The sequence below is a fragment of the Nerophis lumbriciformis genome, linkage group LG02 (genome assembly GCF_033978685.3).
Source record: "Nerophis lumbriciformis linkage group LG02, RoL_Nlum_v2.1, whole genome shotgun sequence".
NCBI classification, from domain to species: Eukaryota; Metazoa; Chordata; class Actinopteri; order Syngnathiformes; family Syngnathidae; genus Nerophis; species Nerophis lumbriciformis.
This window is the reverse complement of record NC_084549.2, coordinates 52458707-52476693: the sequence shown is the minus strand read 5'-3', so window position 1 is coordinate 52476693 and position 17987 is coordinate 52458707. Positions and strand designations below refer to the sequence as shown.

Here is a 17987-nt window from a genome sequence, read left to right as displayed (position 1 = left end):
ACTTGGTCAACCACACAGGTTACACTGATGGTGGCGGTATAAAAAACTTTAACACTCTTACTAATAATGCGCCACACTGTGACCCCACACCAAACAAGAATGACAAACACATTTCGGGAGAACATCTGCACCGTAACACAACATAAACTGTCAGGCTTGTCCCTGACAGTTTGACTGTGTTTTAGTTTTTTCTCTGCGTTTGTCTTAGTTTTCTGTCAGCGCTTTTATTTTGTCTTTATTTCCTACTTGTCTCCCTGAGTGCTGTGTCCCCTCAGCTGTGGCTGATTGGCACCTGGCCACACCTGGTGTCAATCAGCCAGCTGCTATTTAAACCTGCCTTCCCCTTCAGTCAGTGCTGGATTATTGTCGTTCCTACCTGTCGTGTCGTTGTTTGCCGTATGCTGTCGTTGCTAGCTGTGTGCGTTAAGCTATTCCCTGGATCCTGACTCCTGTTCCTGCTTCCTGGTTTCTGGTTCATGATTTCCTTTTCTTATTTTTGAACATTAAAACCATGTTTCCTTGTACCAAGCCTGCTGCCATCTCTGCATATTGGGGTTCGTCAACAACACACCTTGACATAATAATCCAGCCAAATTCGAATCTCGCAGAGAAAAAACTAAAACACAGTCAAACTGTCAGGGACAAGCCTGACAATAAACACAACAGAACAAATACTCAGAATCCCATGCAGCCCTAACTCTTCCGGGCTACATTATACACCCCCGCTACCAAACCCCGCCCATCTCAACCGACGTGGGGGGGGGGGGGGGGGGGGGGGGGGGGGGTGTTGATGTGTGAGGGAGCAGGGTTGGGGTGGGGGTGGGGTTTGGTGGTAGCAGGGGTGTATAATGTAGCCCGGAAGAGTCAGGGCTGCATGGGATTCTGAGTATTTGTTCTGTTGTGTTTATGTTGTGTTAAGGTGCAGATGTTCTCCTGAAATGTGTTTGTCATTCTTGTTTGGTTTTGGTTCAAAGTGTGGCGCATTATTAGTAAGAGTGTTAAAGTTGTTTTTACGGCCTCCGTCAGTGTAACCTGTGTGGCTGTTGAGCAAGTATGCCTTGCTGTCGCTCACGTGTGGAATCAAAAAATGCATACAACAAGATGCTGGACTGGCACGCTGTTAATACAGATTGTTGAGGGCGCTAAATGTTGTAACCAGCATGGCACGCCCTTATAAGTGGGGACGACGTGGCGAAGTTGGTAGAGTGGCCGTGCCAGCAATCGGAGGGTTGCTGGTTACTGGGGTTCAATCCCCACCTTCTACCATCCTAGTCACGTCCGTTGTGTCCTTGGGCAAGACACTTCACCCCTTGCTCCTGATGGCTGATGGCTGCTGGTTAGCGCCTTGCATGGCAGCTCCCGCCATCAGTGTGTGAATGGGTAAATGTGGAAATACTGTCAAAGCGCTTTGAGTACCCTTTATTTATTTAAGGGTGAAAATCGGAGGGTATCAATCCCGGGAGTTATCCACGAGAGGCACTGAAATCCGGAAGTCCCCCGGGAAAATCGGGGGGGTCGGCAAGTGTGCAGCTGAGCCGTATCAGAGTGATCAAAGAGCCGCATGCGGATCCGGAGCCGCGGGTTGCCGACCCCTGCGCTAGACGAATGTCACCGAGCAGCAACTAAGTTTGTGGTCAAAACTTTGCGTTTTCAGTAGGTGAACGTTCAATTGTAGTCAGAGAAAAGTTGCATGTTTTCCTGCAACTAGATTTTCTTTAAGTCATTATATTATGCAGGTGAAACTCAGAAAATTAGAATATGGTGTAAAAGTCCATTCATGTCAGCAGTTTAACTTCAAATGTGAAACTAATATGTGATATCAACTCATGACATGCAAAGTTAGCATTTTGATCGTCATGGCTTACAGTTTTTGAAACTTTACATTTTCTGAGATTTTCAATTCAAAGTTTTGATGAACTGTAAGCCATAATCGTCAATATTATAACCAATAAAGGCTTGACAAATCTCACTTTGCATGTAATAAATTAATATCATATGTTACTAAATCTTACATTCTGGTGTAATTTGCACATAATTTAAATTCTACAGAAGAATATTAATTATAGTTATTTACAAAAAAGTAATTTTTGCTTTCTTTTATGCTTTGAATATCCCTCTTGAGACCTCGTTGTAAGCTTTGTAAGGTCATGTTACCTCTAAACCAAACAAAATTAATGCTAATCAACCCTTTTTTCTCCTTTTTTTCCCCAAATAAGTATCGAGAAGAGAAACGTTAAAGAAAAAAATCATTAAGCAGAATCGAAAGTGGAATCGAAACCGGAAAAATCCTATCAATTCCCCTCCCTAGCCGCTAAGAAGGGCACCAAGGCATAGGGACGGCTATGCAAAAACGAAACTAAACGGAAGAGGGAATAAACCAAACGGAATGCTGGAGAACAGCAAAACGTGCAGCAGGAGAAGTGTCCACAATGTATCAATATACATGACAAAGTCCCGACAAAGGCTAGCAGCCAAGGCTCAACTTAATCAGCCGTAATTGCAAAATGAAAATAGCTGCAAGGAGAATACGCTCAGACGCAGGAGTGAAGCTGCTTGCAGTAGCACACAAACAAAACAGAAATAACGACCAAAATAAGAGCACTAAAACCGAAACTAAGAAACCAAACACAGGAAAAGACCAACAAACTCAATACAATTCATGATCTGATGTGACAGATCATGACATGAACAGTGCTCCGTGAGATGTTCAAAGCTTGGGAAATATTTCTATAGCTTAAGCCTGCTTGAAACTTTTCCACAACTTTATATCTGACTTGTCTGGTGTGTTCCTTGGACTTCATGATGCTGTTTGCTCCCAATATTCTTTCAAGCAAACTCTGGGGCCGTCACAGAGCAGCGGTATTTGTACTGAGATGAGATTATACACAAGTGGACATTATTTAGTAATTGGCAATCATGAGGCAACTTCTGAGGGCAATTGGTTCCACTCAGAGGAAAAGGGACTGAATACTATTTGCACACCGCACTTTTCAGTTTTTTATTTGTAAAAAAATATGCTTTGAATCATGTATAATATATTAGTGGCAATCTCTTGCCAAACATGTTCCACAAAATATTGACTACGTTATTTGTTTTAAAATTCACAGGGTAGCGTGGACAGGTCACCAAGAAACTTAAGGGTTTTTGGTAAAAATACATGTTCCGCCATCCTGGACACTGTCGTCGTGTCCTTGGGCAAGACACTTAACCCACCTTGCTCCCAGTGTGAAAATCTGGATCATTTACATTCTGTACAGCACATTGTTCATTGATGTGCACTCTACTAAATGAATAAAATTTTAAACAATTACAGTCTGATTTTCTTTTTTTAATTATTCATTAATAATTTTTTTAGAGAGTTAAGAGCTTCCTGGTTAGTCAATACTCACTCCGTGGCGAGCAGCAGTCTGGCCTAGCAATACAATTTTTGTTTTCACATAGTTTGGTGAATATATTACTTTAAGTATACATTTATTTTATGTTTTATGTTAATTTTGTTATTTTTAAAATTGTGTTTGTTAAACGTTTGTTCATGTTTAAAACAATTGCGATGTAAACATTCCTTAGTCATGATCTTGAGAAATTAATCCACGCCTTTATCTCGACTCGTCTTGACTACTGCAATGCCCTGTATGTAGGCATTAGCCAGGCCTCCCTCGCCCGCCTGCAGCTCGTGCAGAACTCTGCTGCTCGTCTGCTAACACAGACCCGCAGACGTGAGCACATCACCCCTATTTTAGCGTCCCTTCACTGGCTCCCTGTGCGTTATCGAATCAATTTTAAACTCCTTTTATTTGTTTTTAAATGTCTAAACAACCTCGCGCCAACCTATCTCTCAGAACTCCTTCAGCCTTACTGCCCCACCCGATCCTTAAGATCAGCCGATCAGCTGCTGTTGACGGTCCCTGACACAAGGCTGAAGCTTAGAGGTGACAGAGCTTTCGCCGTTGCTGCTCCCAAGCTCTGGAACGACCTATCTCTGAGTATTAGACAAGCCTCCTCTCTTCCTCTTTTTAAATCTCTCTTAAAAACATACTTTTATTCCATGGCTTTTAACACTGAGTGATATCCATCCTGCAATGGCGCCCCATAATGTTGATGTGTGGGAGAGCAGGGTTGGGGGGGGGGGGGGGATTGGCGGTAGCGGGGGTGTATAATGTAGCCCGGAAGAGTTAGGGCTGCATGGGATTCTGGGTATTTGTTCTGTTGTGTTTATGTTGTGTCACGGTGCGGATGTTCTCCCGAAATGTGTTTGTCATTCTTGTTTGGTTTTGGTTCACAGTGTGGCGCATATTAGTAAGAGTGTTAAATTTGTTTTATACGGCCACCGTCAGTGTAACCTGTGTGGCTGTTGACCAAGCATGCCTTGCAGTCACTTATGTGTGCAAGCAGAAACTGCATACAACATGTGGCTGAGCTGGCACGCTGCTTGTACAGGTTGTAGATGGCGTTAAATACTGTGCCATCACGGCAAGCCCTTATGATTGTTGTTAGGGTGAATATCAGCAGACGTTCGAGAGAATTCGGCACACATTTATTATTATTATTAGGGTGAAAATCGGAGAATATTTGCCCCGGAAGATTTTTTGGAGAGGCACTGAAACCTGGAAGTCTCTCGGGAGGGTCGGCAAGTATGCAGCTGAGCCACATCAGAGTGGTCAAAGAGCCGCATGCGGCTCTGGAGCCGCGGGTTACCGACCCCTGTACTAGACGTACAATGACATGTACATTATCTTTAAAACCAGCCTGCTCATACACAGAATCCTGGGAACATTATTAAAGACCGAATGCACACCTATGCTGCTGAAACCCAACATTCAAAGAATTATAACATGTTCAGCAACATGCTGATGTATTACATGTGCAGTGAAGTCTACATTATTTCTAAAATCAGCACATACTAACGAGCCAAGGAAACTACATTGCATGTGTAGGTGTCTATATAAAGCACACGGACGTGCATGTGCCACTGCAAAACTCTCATGGAATTACAAAGTATGCATTTAATCATCGATGTAGTGATATGGTACATGTGCAATGAAGTGTATATTGTCTTTAACATCAGTACACACTACAAGGAGGACGCTACGTTGTTTTTTTTCTTTTAGTTGCTTGGTCGCTTTTTACGCGCGTGATAGGATATATACCTAACTTGTCCCACCCATCTACAAGAGTAAATTAAATATGATTGGATTTCGTTTCTGACAACATTTTTGTCTGGTTTTCATTTGTCGACACAGGTTTACTGAGGGCTAAGGGTAGGAGATGAGTGAAGATGATACTATAGTGCATTGTGTCCCTTTTTCAGCGGATTTCTTCGCTACTGCATCGTTTTCTCATTTTGTAATATAATATTTTTGTCAGTTAATTAAAATGTACTTTCTCAACTAAAAACAACTTGATTTGAGGGGGAAAGACGTTAGTTTGAAGGGGCTTTGCCCCTTTTTGCCCTCAGTAGATCCGGCCTCTGTGTGCAATGCGACTCTAATTTCTAAATGAATACGAAAACCTGTTGGAGTCTGCAGAAGACTTGAAACTAAGGCGCTGATTCACCTTCCAGCAGGACAACGTCCTTAAACATGAAGCCATTTAAAGCAAAACATTTATGTCCATCCATCCATCTATTTTCTACCGATTGTCTCTCTCGGGGTAAAACATTTATGTACCGTATTTTTCGGAGTATAAGTCGCACCGGAGTATAAGTCGCACCTGGCGAAAATGCATAATAAAGAAGGAAAAAAACATTATGCAACTTTCATAAACTATGAAAAAAACTGCGACTTATAGTCCGAAAAATACGGTACTGAACAAAAATATAAACGCAACACTTTTGGTTTTGCTCCCATTTTTTTCTTGAACTCAAAGATCTACAACTTTTGCTATATGCACAAAAGACCTATTACTCTCAAATATTGCTCACAACTCTGTCTAAACTGTGTTAGTGAGTATTTCTTCTTTGCCAAGATAATCCATCCCACTTTACAGGTATGGCATATCAAGATGCTGATTAAACAGCATGATTATTGCACAGGTGTGCCTTAGACTGCCCACAATAAAAGGCCATTCTGAAATTTCACTCTATTCTCTTGTTGTGGGGCAGACTGACTCGTGCATGCACATCCATCCTCTGTTGTTATCATTTTTAATACAAAATAGTGTATAGTTCTAACTGATATCTGTTAGTACGCTCAATATGTAAGCGCTAAAAACTACAACATGGATGACGAGGAAAACACCCTGTCAAAGTGGAGGCATGTAAATGAGACCGCTCGCAAATCCTGAAAAGACAGTCAGAAAATGGCTTGAAGATGGTCTGTAAAACATAATGTATATAACATTTTGACCATAGAACCACCATTACATGTTATGTAGACCACAACAAAGTGTTTTAAATGTAGAAAAAAAATCATAATATGACCCCTTAAAATGGGTTGTCGGCGTACAGGGTCGACTTAAACGGGATCCACTGTATAATCATCAAAATGATGAGAAATACATTCTTGAAATGTTTTACTTTACATCTACTGTATACAATATACTGCATGTGTTATATATGGGCTCCTGAAATGAAGTCGCTTTTGTATAACAACCATTCACACTCAAATTTTCACTGTTTCTAAATGAAAACCAGCAAAGCCAGAATGCATGCAATGTTGACAAATTACCAACAATATACTGTAAATTATGTACAGTATCTATTATATGCTGTATTTGTAAACTTAATATTGACCACTTTCACAATATATCAGTTGGATATCTCACATTAAACATAAAGTGAAACACTTTCAGTCCTAAATCAATGAAACTACATTCTGGACCGAACACACCCTCCATACTGTACTGTTCTCTAATAGACTTAGACTTCCTTTTTATTGTCATTCAAATTTGAACTTTACAGCACAGATAAGAACGAAATTTTGTTACATAAGCTCATGGTAGTGCAGGATAAAAAAGCAATAAGGTGCATATATAAATAAATAAATATATATAAATAATATATAAATATATATATAAAATAAATAAATAGGGCTTCACGGTGGCAGAGGGGTTAGTGCATCTGCCTCACAATACGAAGGTCCTGAGTAGTCTTGGGTTCAATCCCGGGCTCGGGATCTTTCTGTGTGGAGTTTGCATGTCCTCCCCGTGACTGCGTGGGTTCCCTCCGCGTACTCCGGATCCTTCCACTTCCAAAGACATGCACCTGGGGATAAGTTGATTGGCAACACTAAATTGGCCCTAGTGTGTGGATGTGAGTGTGAATGTTGTCTGTCTATCTGTGTTGGCCCTGCGATGAGGTGGCGACTTGTCCAGGGTGTACCCCGCCTTCCGCCCGATTGTAGCTGAGATAGGCTCCAGCGCCCCCCGCGACCCCAAAGGGAATAAGCGGTAGAAAATGGATGGATGGATGGAAATAAATAAATATATATAAATATATATAAATAAATAAATAGATTACTGTACAGATAAATATATTACGTTTATGGATGTATGTTATATTGTCTTTTTTATTCCAGCGAGTTAATCCATTTTGGGGGGAGTTGAGGGGATAATTTAATTATGATGCGTTCAAGAGGTGACCTGGAGAACCTGGAGGTTCTGCTTTGGAGGCTGCGGAACCTCTTTCTCTTTACCATTTGTGAATTATTAACACTCTTTATTTACTAATTTTACTACAAAAAAGGACAATTATGAAAATACATCATGCTGGTTATAGAAAATATGAAAAAGTGTATTCCTAAAGTAAACAATTATAGAATTAACTGATCACGTGCATTTTCAAACTCACAAAATCATACACAAAACAAATCTATACAACTTCAATTAGTCAAACAGAGAACAATGTTAGGTGTCAAAAACACTAACCTATTTATTATTAACCGTCTTGGAAGAACTTATGATGGCTTATAAATAAAACTTATAATTGTTTTTTGGAGACACCTAGTGGTCACAATAATTTATTAAGTCAAGCTCCTGAAGTTGAATGATGCAGACACATTTGGTACTGGATATTTTCAAATAAGCTTCTGCCTTGGAGACTTTGTATGTGTAAGTAATATGCAGCTATAATTATTTAGTACTTGTTTATATTGACAAATGTGCTGTTTTAGACTGCAGTATTGTTCAATTGAAGACATTTATTACAAATGTCTAGCTTGTGTGCTATTGTGTACGTAGCTGTTGCATAACTGCTCGGCCCGTAGACTATAACCTACCATGTTTACCTTTAGTAAATTACTTGACTAAAATACAGGAAAACACCAACTTTGTGTGCTTATTGGAGGACATTTAGATGTTAACTGGCTGTCCAGCTTTGCACAAGTAAACACGCTGCAGGACTGCTTGTATCAGAAATTATATCACACATTTTATATGCAATAAATATAATCCTGTGCACATATACAGTATATATGCACATATAATCCCGTTTTGTGCTTATTTTGGATCAGGACACACTGAGTACTGATATTAAGCAATTTCATATACCGGTACAATAAAAGTATAGAGTTTACACTTAATTTACATTTAGTATAGTTTGTTATACATTCTGTACCTATTTATCGCTGAACAATGTTTATATCAACTTTGACTGCTGTAAGTATTCATCTAGAAGCTAGATCGATATACTGTTATATCTTGATATATCAACCCAATAACAGAAAGTTGTCTTTAGTTTTGTTGGTTTCAATGCAGCAGTGCGGTAACATCCTGACAATTCAAATGTGTCCTTTTAATGAGTAGCTTCTCAAACCGTCTGTGTGATAGTCAATAGCATATACACTACTGCTATCTAGTGTCTCAAATCTGCAACTACCTTCAAATCTACGTAAATTATTTTATTACCGCGCTCATCCTAACTGACTAACAGACACCTTCTCCACTGATAAATAGCACCCTTGGTGAGTTGGAAATTGTTTTAATGTATTTATTGGCAGGCTTAAATAAGCCATAAAAAGTATCAATAATTATCGATATCGGACAATATAAAAAACGAGTATCATGACATAATTTTTGACCTTATCGCCAAATCCTATGCACACTGGAAAAAGTCTGTAGATTTTATGGTGAAATACTGGCAGCTCAGTCGCCACAATTTTATCTTAAGAGTAACAGCTTCTATTTTTGGTTTAGAGCAGTGGTTCTTTACCTGGGTTCGATCGAACCCTAGGGGTTCGGTGAGTCGGGCTCAGGGGTTCGGCGGAGGTCAAGACACACCCGACTCATCGTGTAAATAAAACCTTCTCCCTATCGGCGTATTAAGGATACGGCAACAGCAGAAGTCAGACTGATTTGCAGGTGTGTAATTTGTTGTGAGTTTATGCACTGTGTTGGTTTTGTTCTTTGAACAAGGTGATATTCATGCACGGTTCATTTTGTGCACCAGTATAAAAACATGGTAACACTTTAGTATGGGGAACACATTCACCATTAATCAGTTGCTTATTAACATGCAAATTAGTAACATATTGACTCTTAACTAGTCATTATTAAGTACCTATTAATGCCTTATTCGGCATGGCCTCATTATAACCCTAACCCTCTAATCCTGGCCCTAACCCTAACAAAATAATTCTAAATTAAGTCTTTGTTACTTAGAATACGTTCCCCTAGTGTCCAAAAAACTCTAAATTAAGTCGTTGTTACTTAGAATATGTTCCCCATACTAAAGTGTTACCAAAAACATAAAACTTTGTCTTGAATTTGAAAAAAAAAAAAACATTTTATTTTTCACTGAAGAAGTGTTCGGTGAATGCGCATATGAAACTGGTGGGGTTCGGTACTTACAACAAGGTTAAGAACCACTGGTTTAGAGTAATTTGGTGTAAAAAAACAAAACACTTTTTTTACAGTAAAATTCTGGTGACTGAGCTGCTAATGTTTTACTGTAAAAATAAAAGTTAGTGTTTCTGCACTGTAAAAACAACCGTATATTTTGCAGTTAAAAACAAATGTCTGCTCAGTCGCCAGAATTTTATTGTAAAAACAAGAGTCGCGTTTTTCTGATTTATAGTAATTCAGTGTAAACACCACCATAAATGTTAAAATTCTGGTGCCTGAGCTGCCAGTATTTTACAGTAAAAAAATAAAAGTTATACTTTTTGTATTTAGATTAATGCACTGTAAAAACAATGACCGTAGATGTTGCGGTAAAAAAAATGGCGGCTTCGTCGCTAGGATGATACTGTAAAAATAACAGATGCATTTTTCCGATTTATTTGTACCATAAATTAGCACACTATTGGGCATGAGCTCCCAGTATTTTACCGTAAAAATAAAAGTAATTTTTTAAATTTATAGTAAAGCAGTGTAAAAACAGCAACCATAGATTTTGCCATTACAAAATGGAACTTCTGTTGCCAGAATTATCCAGTAAAAATAACAGTGATACCGTTTCCCGGTGTACATTAATTCGGTGTAAAAAACATTGCAAATTTTATAATACAATTCTAGCGACTAAAATGCCAGGTTTTTTTTTTACAATAAAAGTTATACGCTTTTCCATTTACAGTACAGAACTGTAAAAACAATGACTTTAGATTTTAGGCTGCAAAAAAAACAAACTAGTAGCTCCGTCGGCAGAATTGTACTGTATAAGTGGTATTGTTTTTCCATGTACAAACCCCGTTTCCATATGAGTTGGGAAATTGTGTTAGATGTAAATATAAACGGAATACAATGATTTGCAAATCCTTTTCAACCCATATTCAATTGAATATGGGTTGAAACGTGCCAAAGTAGTTGGGAAAGGGCATGTTCACCACTGTGTTACATGGTCTTTCCTTTTAACAACACTCAGTAAATGTTTGGGAACTGAGCAGACACATTTTTTAAGCTTCTCAGGTGGAATTCTTTCCCATTCTTGCTTGATGTACAGCTTAAGTTGTTCAACAGTCCGGGGGTCTCCGTTGTGGTATTTTAGGCTTCATAATGCGCCACACATTTTCAATGGGAGACAGGTCTGGACTACAGGCAGGCCAGTCCAGTACCCGCACTCTTTTACTACGAAGTCACGTTGATGTAACACGTGGCTTGGCATTGTCTTTCTGAAAAAAGCAGGGGCGTCCAGGGTAATGTTAGTTGGATGGCAACATATGTTGCTCCAAAACCTGTATGTACCTTTCAGCATTAATAGCGCCTTCACAGATGTGTAAGTTACCCATGTCTTGGGCACTAATACACCCCCATACCATCACAGATGCTGGCTTTTCAACTTTGCGCCAATAACAAACCGGATGGTTCTTTTCCTCTTTGGTCCTGAGGACACGACGTTCACAGTTTCCAAAAACAATTTGAAATGTGGACTTGTCAGGCCACAGAACACTTTTCCACTTTGTATCAGTCGATCTTAGATGAGCTCAAGCCCAGCGAAGCTGACGGCGTTTCTGGGTGTTGTTGATAAACGGTTTTCGCTTGCGTAGGAGAGTTTTAACTTGCACTTACAGATGTAGCGACCAACTGTAGTTACTGACAGTGGGTTTCTGAAGTGTTCCTGAGCCCATGTTGTGATATCCTTTACACACTGATGTTGCTTGTTGATGCAGTACAGCCTGAGGGATCGAAGGTCACGGGCTTACCTGCTTACGTGCAGTGATTTCTCCAGATTCTCTGAACCCTTTGATGATATTACGGATCTTAGGTGGTGAAATCCCAAATTCCTTGCATTAGCTGGTTGAGAAAGGTTTTTCTTAAACTGTTCAACAATTTTCTCACGCATTTGTTGACAAAGTGGTGACCCTCGCCCCATCCTTGTTTGTGAATGACTGAGCATTTCATGGAATCTACTTTTATACCCAATCATGGCACCCACCTGTTCCCAATTTGCCTGTTCACCTGTGGGATGTTCCAACTAAGTGTTTGATGAGCATTCCTCAACTTTATCAGTATGTATTGCCACCTTTCCCAACTTCTTTGTCACGTGTTGCTGGCATCAAATTCTAAAGTTAATGATTATTTGCACAAAAAAAAATGTTTATCAGTTTGAACATCAAATATGTTGTCTTTGTAGCATATTCAACTGAATATGGGTTGAAAATGATTTGCAAATCATTGTATTCCGTTTATATTTACATTACATTATTTCCCAACTCATATGGAAACGGGGTTTGTACAATAATTCCCTGTAAAAACTACAGTAAACAGTGCATTTAACGTCATTATAAGCCTTGCACACCTTTTTCACACACACATAAACACTTCCTATGCTCCTAAAACACTTCATAAACTCTCAAACTGACATAATTTTGACATTACACTTGAAGGGGTACTCAACTATTAAAGTAGTCAGTCTTACTTGCATGCACTGAGACCTCAGTAAAAAAAACATATTTTATCCTTTCCTTTTTTCTCTAAAAATAAACACAGGAAGTGATCAATAATAAAACTCAGACACAGACTATAGGATTAAATAGGAGCCAATTCTTTCTACTCCTTTTCAGGCACACATCTTCTTAAATATAACTTTGTTGAGCAATGTTGCAAATCAACTATCAATCACCCACAAATGTCAGCAATGTTTAGCAAAAAAGGAGGTGAATTATTGTTATGAGCAGGACTTGTTCAGTAAATCAACTGTGCAAAGACACTTAGTTGTTCTTTGCACTGCATGCAAAACAATATTCCAACATGAATATTTATGTTTTTGGTGTCTATTACCTCCGTGTTGTGCAACCTTCTGGAGCCCAGCGACGAGTCCCAGCAGAAAGCCCGTAAAGCACATCTGGACAGCGAACAACTCCTTTCGCTTTCTCCGCCTGCCTTTGCTCCTCCGCCGGCTCAGCATCACCCCGACTCCGACGGTTGTCTCTGGCATGCCTTCTCCCTCCGCGCGGGCCATGACACGCTTGTTTCCGGCGAGCGTTTCGGTGGATGCCCGGATGGTGCTGCTGGTGCTGGTGGTGGTGCAGAAAGAAGGTGTGATGAGAGCTGCAGGTACAGATGTGACGGGTCTTCTTGGCGATAGCGTCTCAAAGTACAAGCTAGATCATGTTACATCAAGATAAATCCGGTAAAGACTTTCAAAATAAAAGACACCACAAAGCTGACAGTAACAACCCAACCGATACTCGATCGATATGGTAACGTATTGGAACTGACATTGTACAATCCTAATCATAAAAATAAAATATAAAATAAACATTTATTTTTAGAGTAAATTATATTATATACATATTTATATTTTTAAATGTACAGTAGGTAATGTACGCTATGTTTTTTATTACATTTTTTTATTGTGTTTATCTATAATATATAACAATAACTGTATCTGCCTTTCCAAGCTTTCCAGGTTCTAAACAAGTGGTTCTTAACCTGGGTTCGATCGAACCCTAGGGGTTCGGTGAGTCGGCCTCAGGGGTTCGGCGGAGGTCAAGACACACCCGACTCATCCTGTAAATACAAACTTCTCCCTATCGGCGTATTACGGATACGGCAACAGCTGACTGATTTGCAGGTGTGTAATTTGTTGTGAGTTTATGCACTGTGTTGGTTTTGTTGTTTGAACAAGGTGATGTTCATGCACGGTTCATTTTGTGCACCAGTATAAAAACATGGTAACACTTTAGTATGGGGAACATATTCACCATTAATTAGTTGCTTATTAACATGCAAATTAGTAACATATTGGCTCTTAACCAGTCATTATTAAGTACTTATCAATGCCTTATTCGGCATGGCCTTATTATAACCCTAACCCTCTAACCCTGGCCCTAACCCTCTAACCCTAACCCTAACCAAATAACTGTAAATTAAGTCTTTGTTACTTAGAATATGTTCCCCATACTAAAGTGTTACCAAAAACATATAACTATGTCTTGAATTTGAAAAAAAAAACATTTTATTTTTCACTAAAGAAGGGTTCGGTGAATGCGCATATGAAACTGGTGGGGTTCGGTACCTCCAACAAGGTTAAGAACCACTGTTCTAAACCAAAGGCTGCGGGCTGAGTCAGGACACTTTCATACGCACTTCCGACTACAACTTAAGTCTCTCCAATAAATAGCTTTATTTGCAAAAAAAAAAAAAAAAAGTTTTTTTTTCCAACATTCCATCCAAGGTTAACAAAAACAACTTTAACTACATACAAAGCTATAAACAAAACTAAGGCTCAAGTGTTGCGTAAGAAGTGGTCCAAAAAAAAAATTTCACCGCCAGTCCTATCAGTTTCACCTGTGCACCCCTATATGCTCTCCTCACAGGTGCTGTAAATGACACAGAATGAAAATTACTTTTTAATTCAAAACAATAAACAAATTAACTTGATATATGCAGTGCCAGAGAAATACCAATAACACAAAAATGGCTACCAAAACCATAATGACCAACAACAAAGTGCAGTAGCACAGTAGGCCCAGGTATTCATCAAACACCACCACAATGACCAACACCAAAGTGCAGCAGCGTAGTAGGCCCAGTTATTCATCAAACACCACCACAATGACCAACACCAAAGTGCAGTAACGCAGTAGGCTCAAGTATTCATCAAACAAGAAATAATTAATTTAACTTAATACATGCAGGACTACCGAAATATGAATAACACAAAAATGGCTACCACAAAAACAATATTTGTCATTTAATACATGTTATAATGTATGATTTAGTTTTATGTATTAAACACAGGGCCTTCCTATCACGCGCTGTACGTAGAGCTTTGCGATCAATTATATGTAATAATTATATAATGACAGGGCGCTACACATGCAATTTTACAGAAAATGTACTCCTAGCGCCTTCATGCTCTTTCACTGATAAGAAAATGATGGCAAATTTCTGTAAGGCCTTTTCGTTGTCACCCGTGGTGAGCAGTGTTAATGCTGGTCTGGTGAATGTGGTATACTGGGATTGAAACCCAGGTCAAACATGTGTCAGGAAGATGTAAATGTTTTTATGTTGCCTACATTTATTATTTTGCACAAAAAATACAAAACCCAAAACCAGTGAAGTTGGCGCGTGTAAATTGTAAATAAAAACAGAATACATTGATTTGCAAATCCTTTTTAACTTATATTCAATTGAATACACTGCAAAAACAAGATATTTAATGTTTGAACTGAGAAACAAATTTTTTTTCCAAATAATCATTAACTTAGAATTTAATGGCAGCAGCATATTGCAAAAAAGTTGACACAGGGGCATTTTTACCACTGCGTTACATGGCCTTTCCTTTTAACAACACTCAGTAAACGTTTGGGAACTGAGGAGACCAATTTTTGAAGCTTTTCAGGTGGAATGCTTTCCCATTCTTGCTTGATGTACAGTCCAGGGTCTTCGTTGTCGTATTTTAGGCTTCATAATGCGCCACACATTTTTAATGGAAGACAGGTCTGGACTACAGGCAGGCCAGTCTAGTACACACAGTCTTTTACTACGAAGCCACGCTGTTGTAATACGTGCAGAATGTGGCTTGGCATTGTCTTGCTGAAATAAGCAGGGGCGTCCATGAAAAAGACATTGCTTGGATGGCAACATATGTTGCTACAAAACCTGTATGTACATTTCAGCATTAATGGTGCCTTCACAGATGTGTAAGTTACCCATGCCTTGGGAACTAATACACCCCCATACCATCACAGATGGTGGCTTATGAACTTTGAACATTGCGCCTATACCAGTCCGGATGGTTTATTTCCTCTTTGGTCCGGAGGACATGACGTCCACAGTTTCCAAAAACAATTTGAAATGTGGACTTGTCAGACCACGGAACACTTTTCCACTTTGCATCAGTCCATCTTAGATGGACTCAGGCCCAGCGAAGCCGGCAGCATTTCTGGGTGTTGTTGATAAATGGCTTTCGCTTTGCATAGTAGAGTTTTAACTTGCACTTACAGATGTAACGACAAACTGTAGTTACTGACAGTGGTTTTCTGAAGTGTGCCTTAGCCCATGTGGTGATATCCTTTACACACTGATGTCACTCTCTTGATGCACTACCGCCTGAGGGATCGAAGGTCACAGGCATTGCCGCTTACATGCAATGATTTCTACAGATTCGCTGAACCATTTGATATTACAGACCGTAGATGGTGAAATCTCTTAATTCCTTGCAATAGTTTGTTGAGAAATGTTGTTCTTAAACTGTTCGACAATTTGCTCACGCATTTGTTCACAAAGTGGTGACCCTCGCCCCATCCTTGTTTGTGAATGACTGAGCTTTTCATGGAAGCTGCTTTTTTATACTCAATCATTGCACCCACCTGTTCCCAATTAGCCTGTTCACTGGTTGGATGTTCCAAATAAGTGTTTGATTAGCATTCCTCAACTTTCTCAGTCTTTTTTGCCACTTGTGCCAGCTTTTTTGAAACATGTTGCAGGCATCAAATTCCGAATGCAATATATTCAATTGAATATAGGTCGAAAAGGATTAGCAAATCATTTTATCCTGTTTTTATTTACGATTTACACAACGTGCCGAATTCACTGGTTTTGGGTTTTGTTTGATTAATAAACTATTTATTTCCCATGAATTCGTTTTAGTACAAAGCACGCATCAAATTAAAATCAAACGCACTCACAACAACCCTGGTAACATTTACATTATTCATTCTAAACATTGTCTGGTACCACACACTTAGAGTAGCATACACCTCCCACACACTCATCAAAGGTTTAAATAAACCTGTTAACCTGACCTTCCTCGTGGTGTCGTCTCCTTCCCCTATCGTACGTAACCATTTTTTACGAGTAGCTTTTCTTGTAGTTTAGCTACTTTTAGACCCATGTAGCTAGGTAGCTTACATCAAAGCTACACGCTACACTGAGAGAAAATGGACTGTGAATCCAGGCCAAAAAAATATGGAGAAAATACAATGACCTGGATTAATGTGAACATCCATCCATACTGAGAAAATCCATGATGATTGGTTGGTTTTCGTATGATGAGTCACAATTGGCTAAGCTTAGGGTGCAACATTACTGACTGGCCAATCAGAGATGGCGGGTGGCAGTGTGTTGGGAGAAAACACTCCTTGCCCTAATGCTATTCCTGAAGTTTTGAAAAACGGAGTACGGCCCTAGCCATCCAAAAATACCCAATATAGCAGATGCAGCATCTGGGGAACAAGGGATCACCGGTTACAGGACCACTAGGACCGCCGGCCAGGCCAGCGGCACGCCGTAGACAGACGTGCCTGGCCAAGGACAAGGCACGGGAGAAGCAGGAGACAACCAGCCCCCATTCCAGCACGAAACATACATAGACACATACATAGGAACCCGACGCCGGCCAAAAGACGGAACGTCTCAGCCCGAGGGGCCCAGAGACTCCCCGCAGCTAGACAGGAAGACTGCCCCGCCCCACCAGCAACCGGGCCCCCAGGAGCCCAACTCCCAGACACAGTCCGAGGAAAAAACAATCCATGTGCAGCAAGCAGGCTCCAGGGAAACACCAGCCCCCAACTAACAATAAAATAAAATAATAATAATTACATACATACATATATAAATCAGAGATGTCCGATAATATCGGCCTGCCGATATTATCGGCCGATAAATGCTTTAAAATGTAATATCGGAAAATGTTGGTATCGTTTTTTTGTATTATCGGTATTGTTTTTTTAATTTTTTATTTTTTTTTATTATATCAACATAAAAAACACACGATCCACTTACAATTAGTACACCAACCCCTCATTCAAACAAAAGGGTTGTTTCTTTCTGTTATTAATATTCTGGTTCCTACATTATATATCAATATATATCATTACAGTCTGCAAGGGATACAGTCCGTAAGAACACATGATTGTGCGTGCTGCTGGTCCACTAATAGCACTAACCTTTAACAGTTAATTTTACTCATTTTCATTAATTACTAGTTTCTATGTAACTGTTTTTATATTGTTTTACTTTCTTTTTTATTCAAGAAAATGTTTTTAATTTATTCATCTTATTTTATTTTATAATTTTTTTAAAAAAAGGACCTTATCTTCACCATACCTGGTTGTCCAAATTAGGCATAATAATGTGTTAATTCCACGACTGTATATATCGGTTGA

General features: G+C 39.4%; 1 protein-coding gene across 1 annotated transcript in view; it reads right to left on the bottom strand.

The window, feature by feature from the left end:
* The window catches only part of slc24a3 (solute carrier family 24 member 3), a 329241-nt gene that overhangs the window by 286831 nt on the left and 24423 nt on the right, over positions 1–17987 (bottom strand). The window contains exon 2 of the mRNA XM_061964480.2: positions 12652–12887. Within this exon, the coding sequence (XP_061820464.1) occupies positions 12652–12832 (181 nt within the window). The 5' untranslated portion in view covers positions 12833–12887. The remainder of the gene's footprint in view (positions 1–12651; positions 12888–17987) is intronic.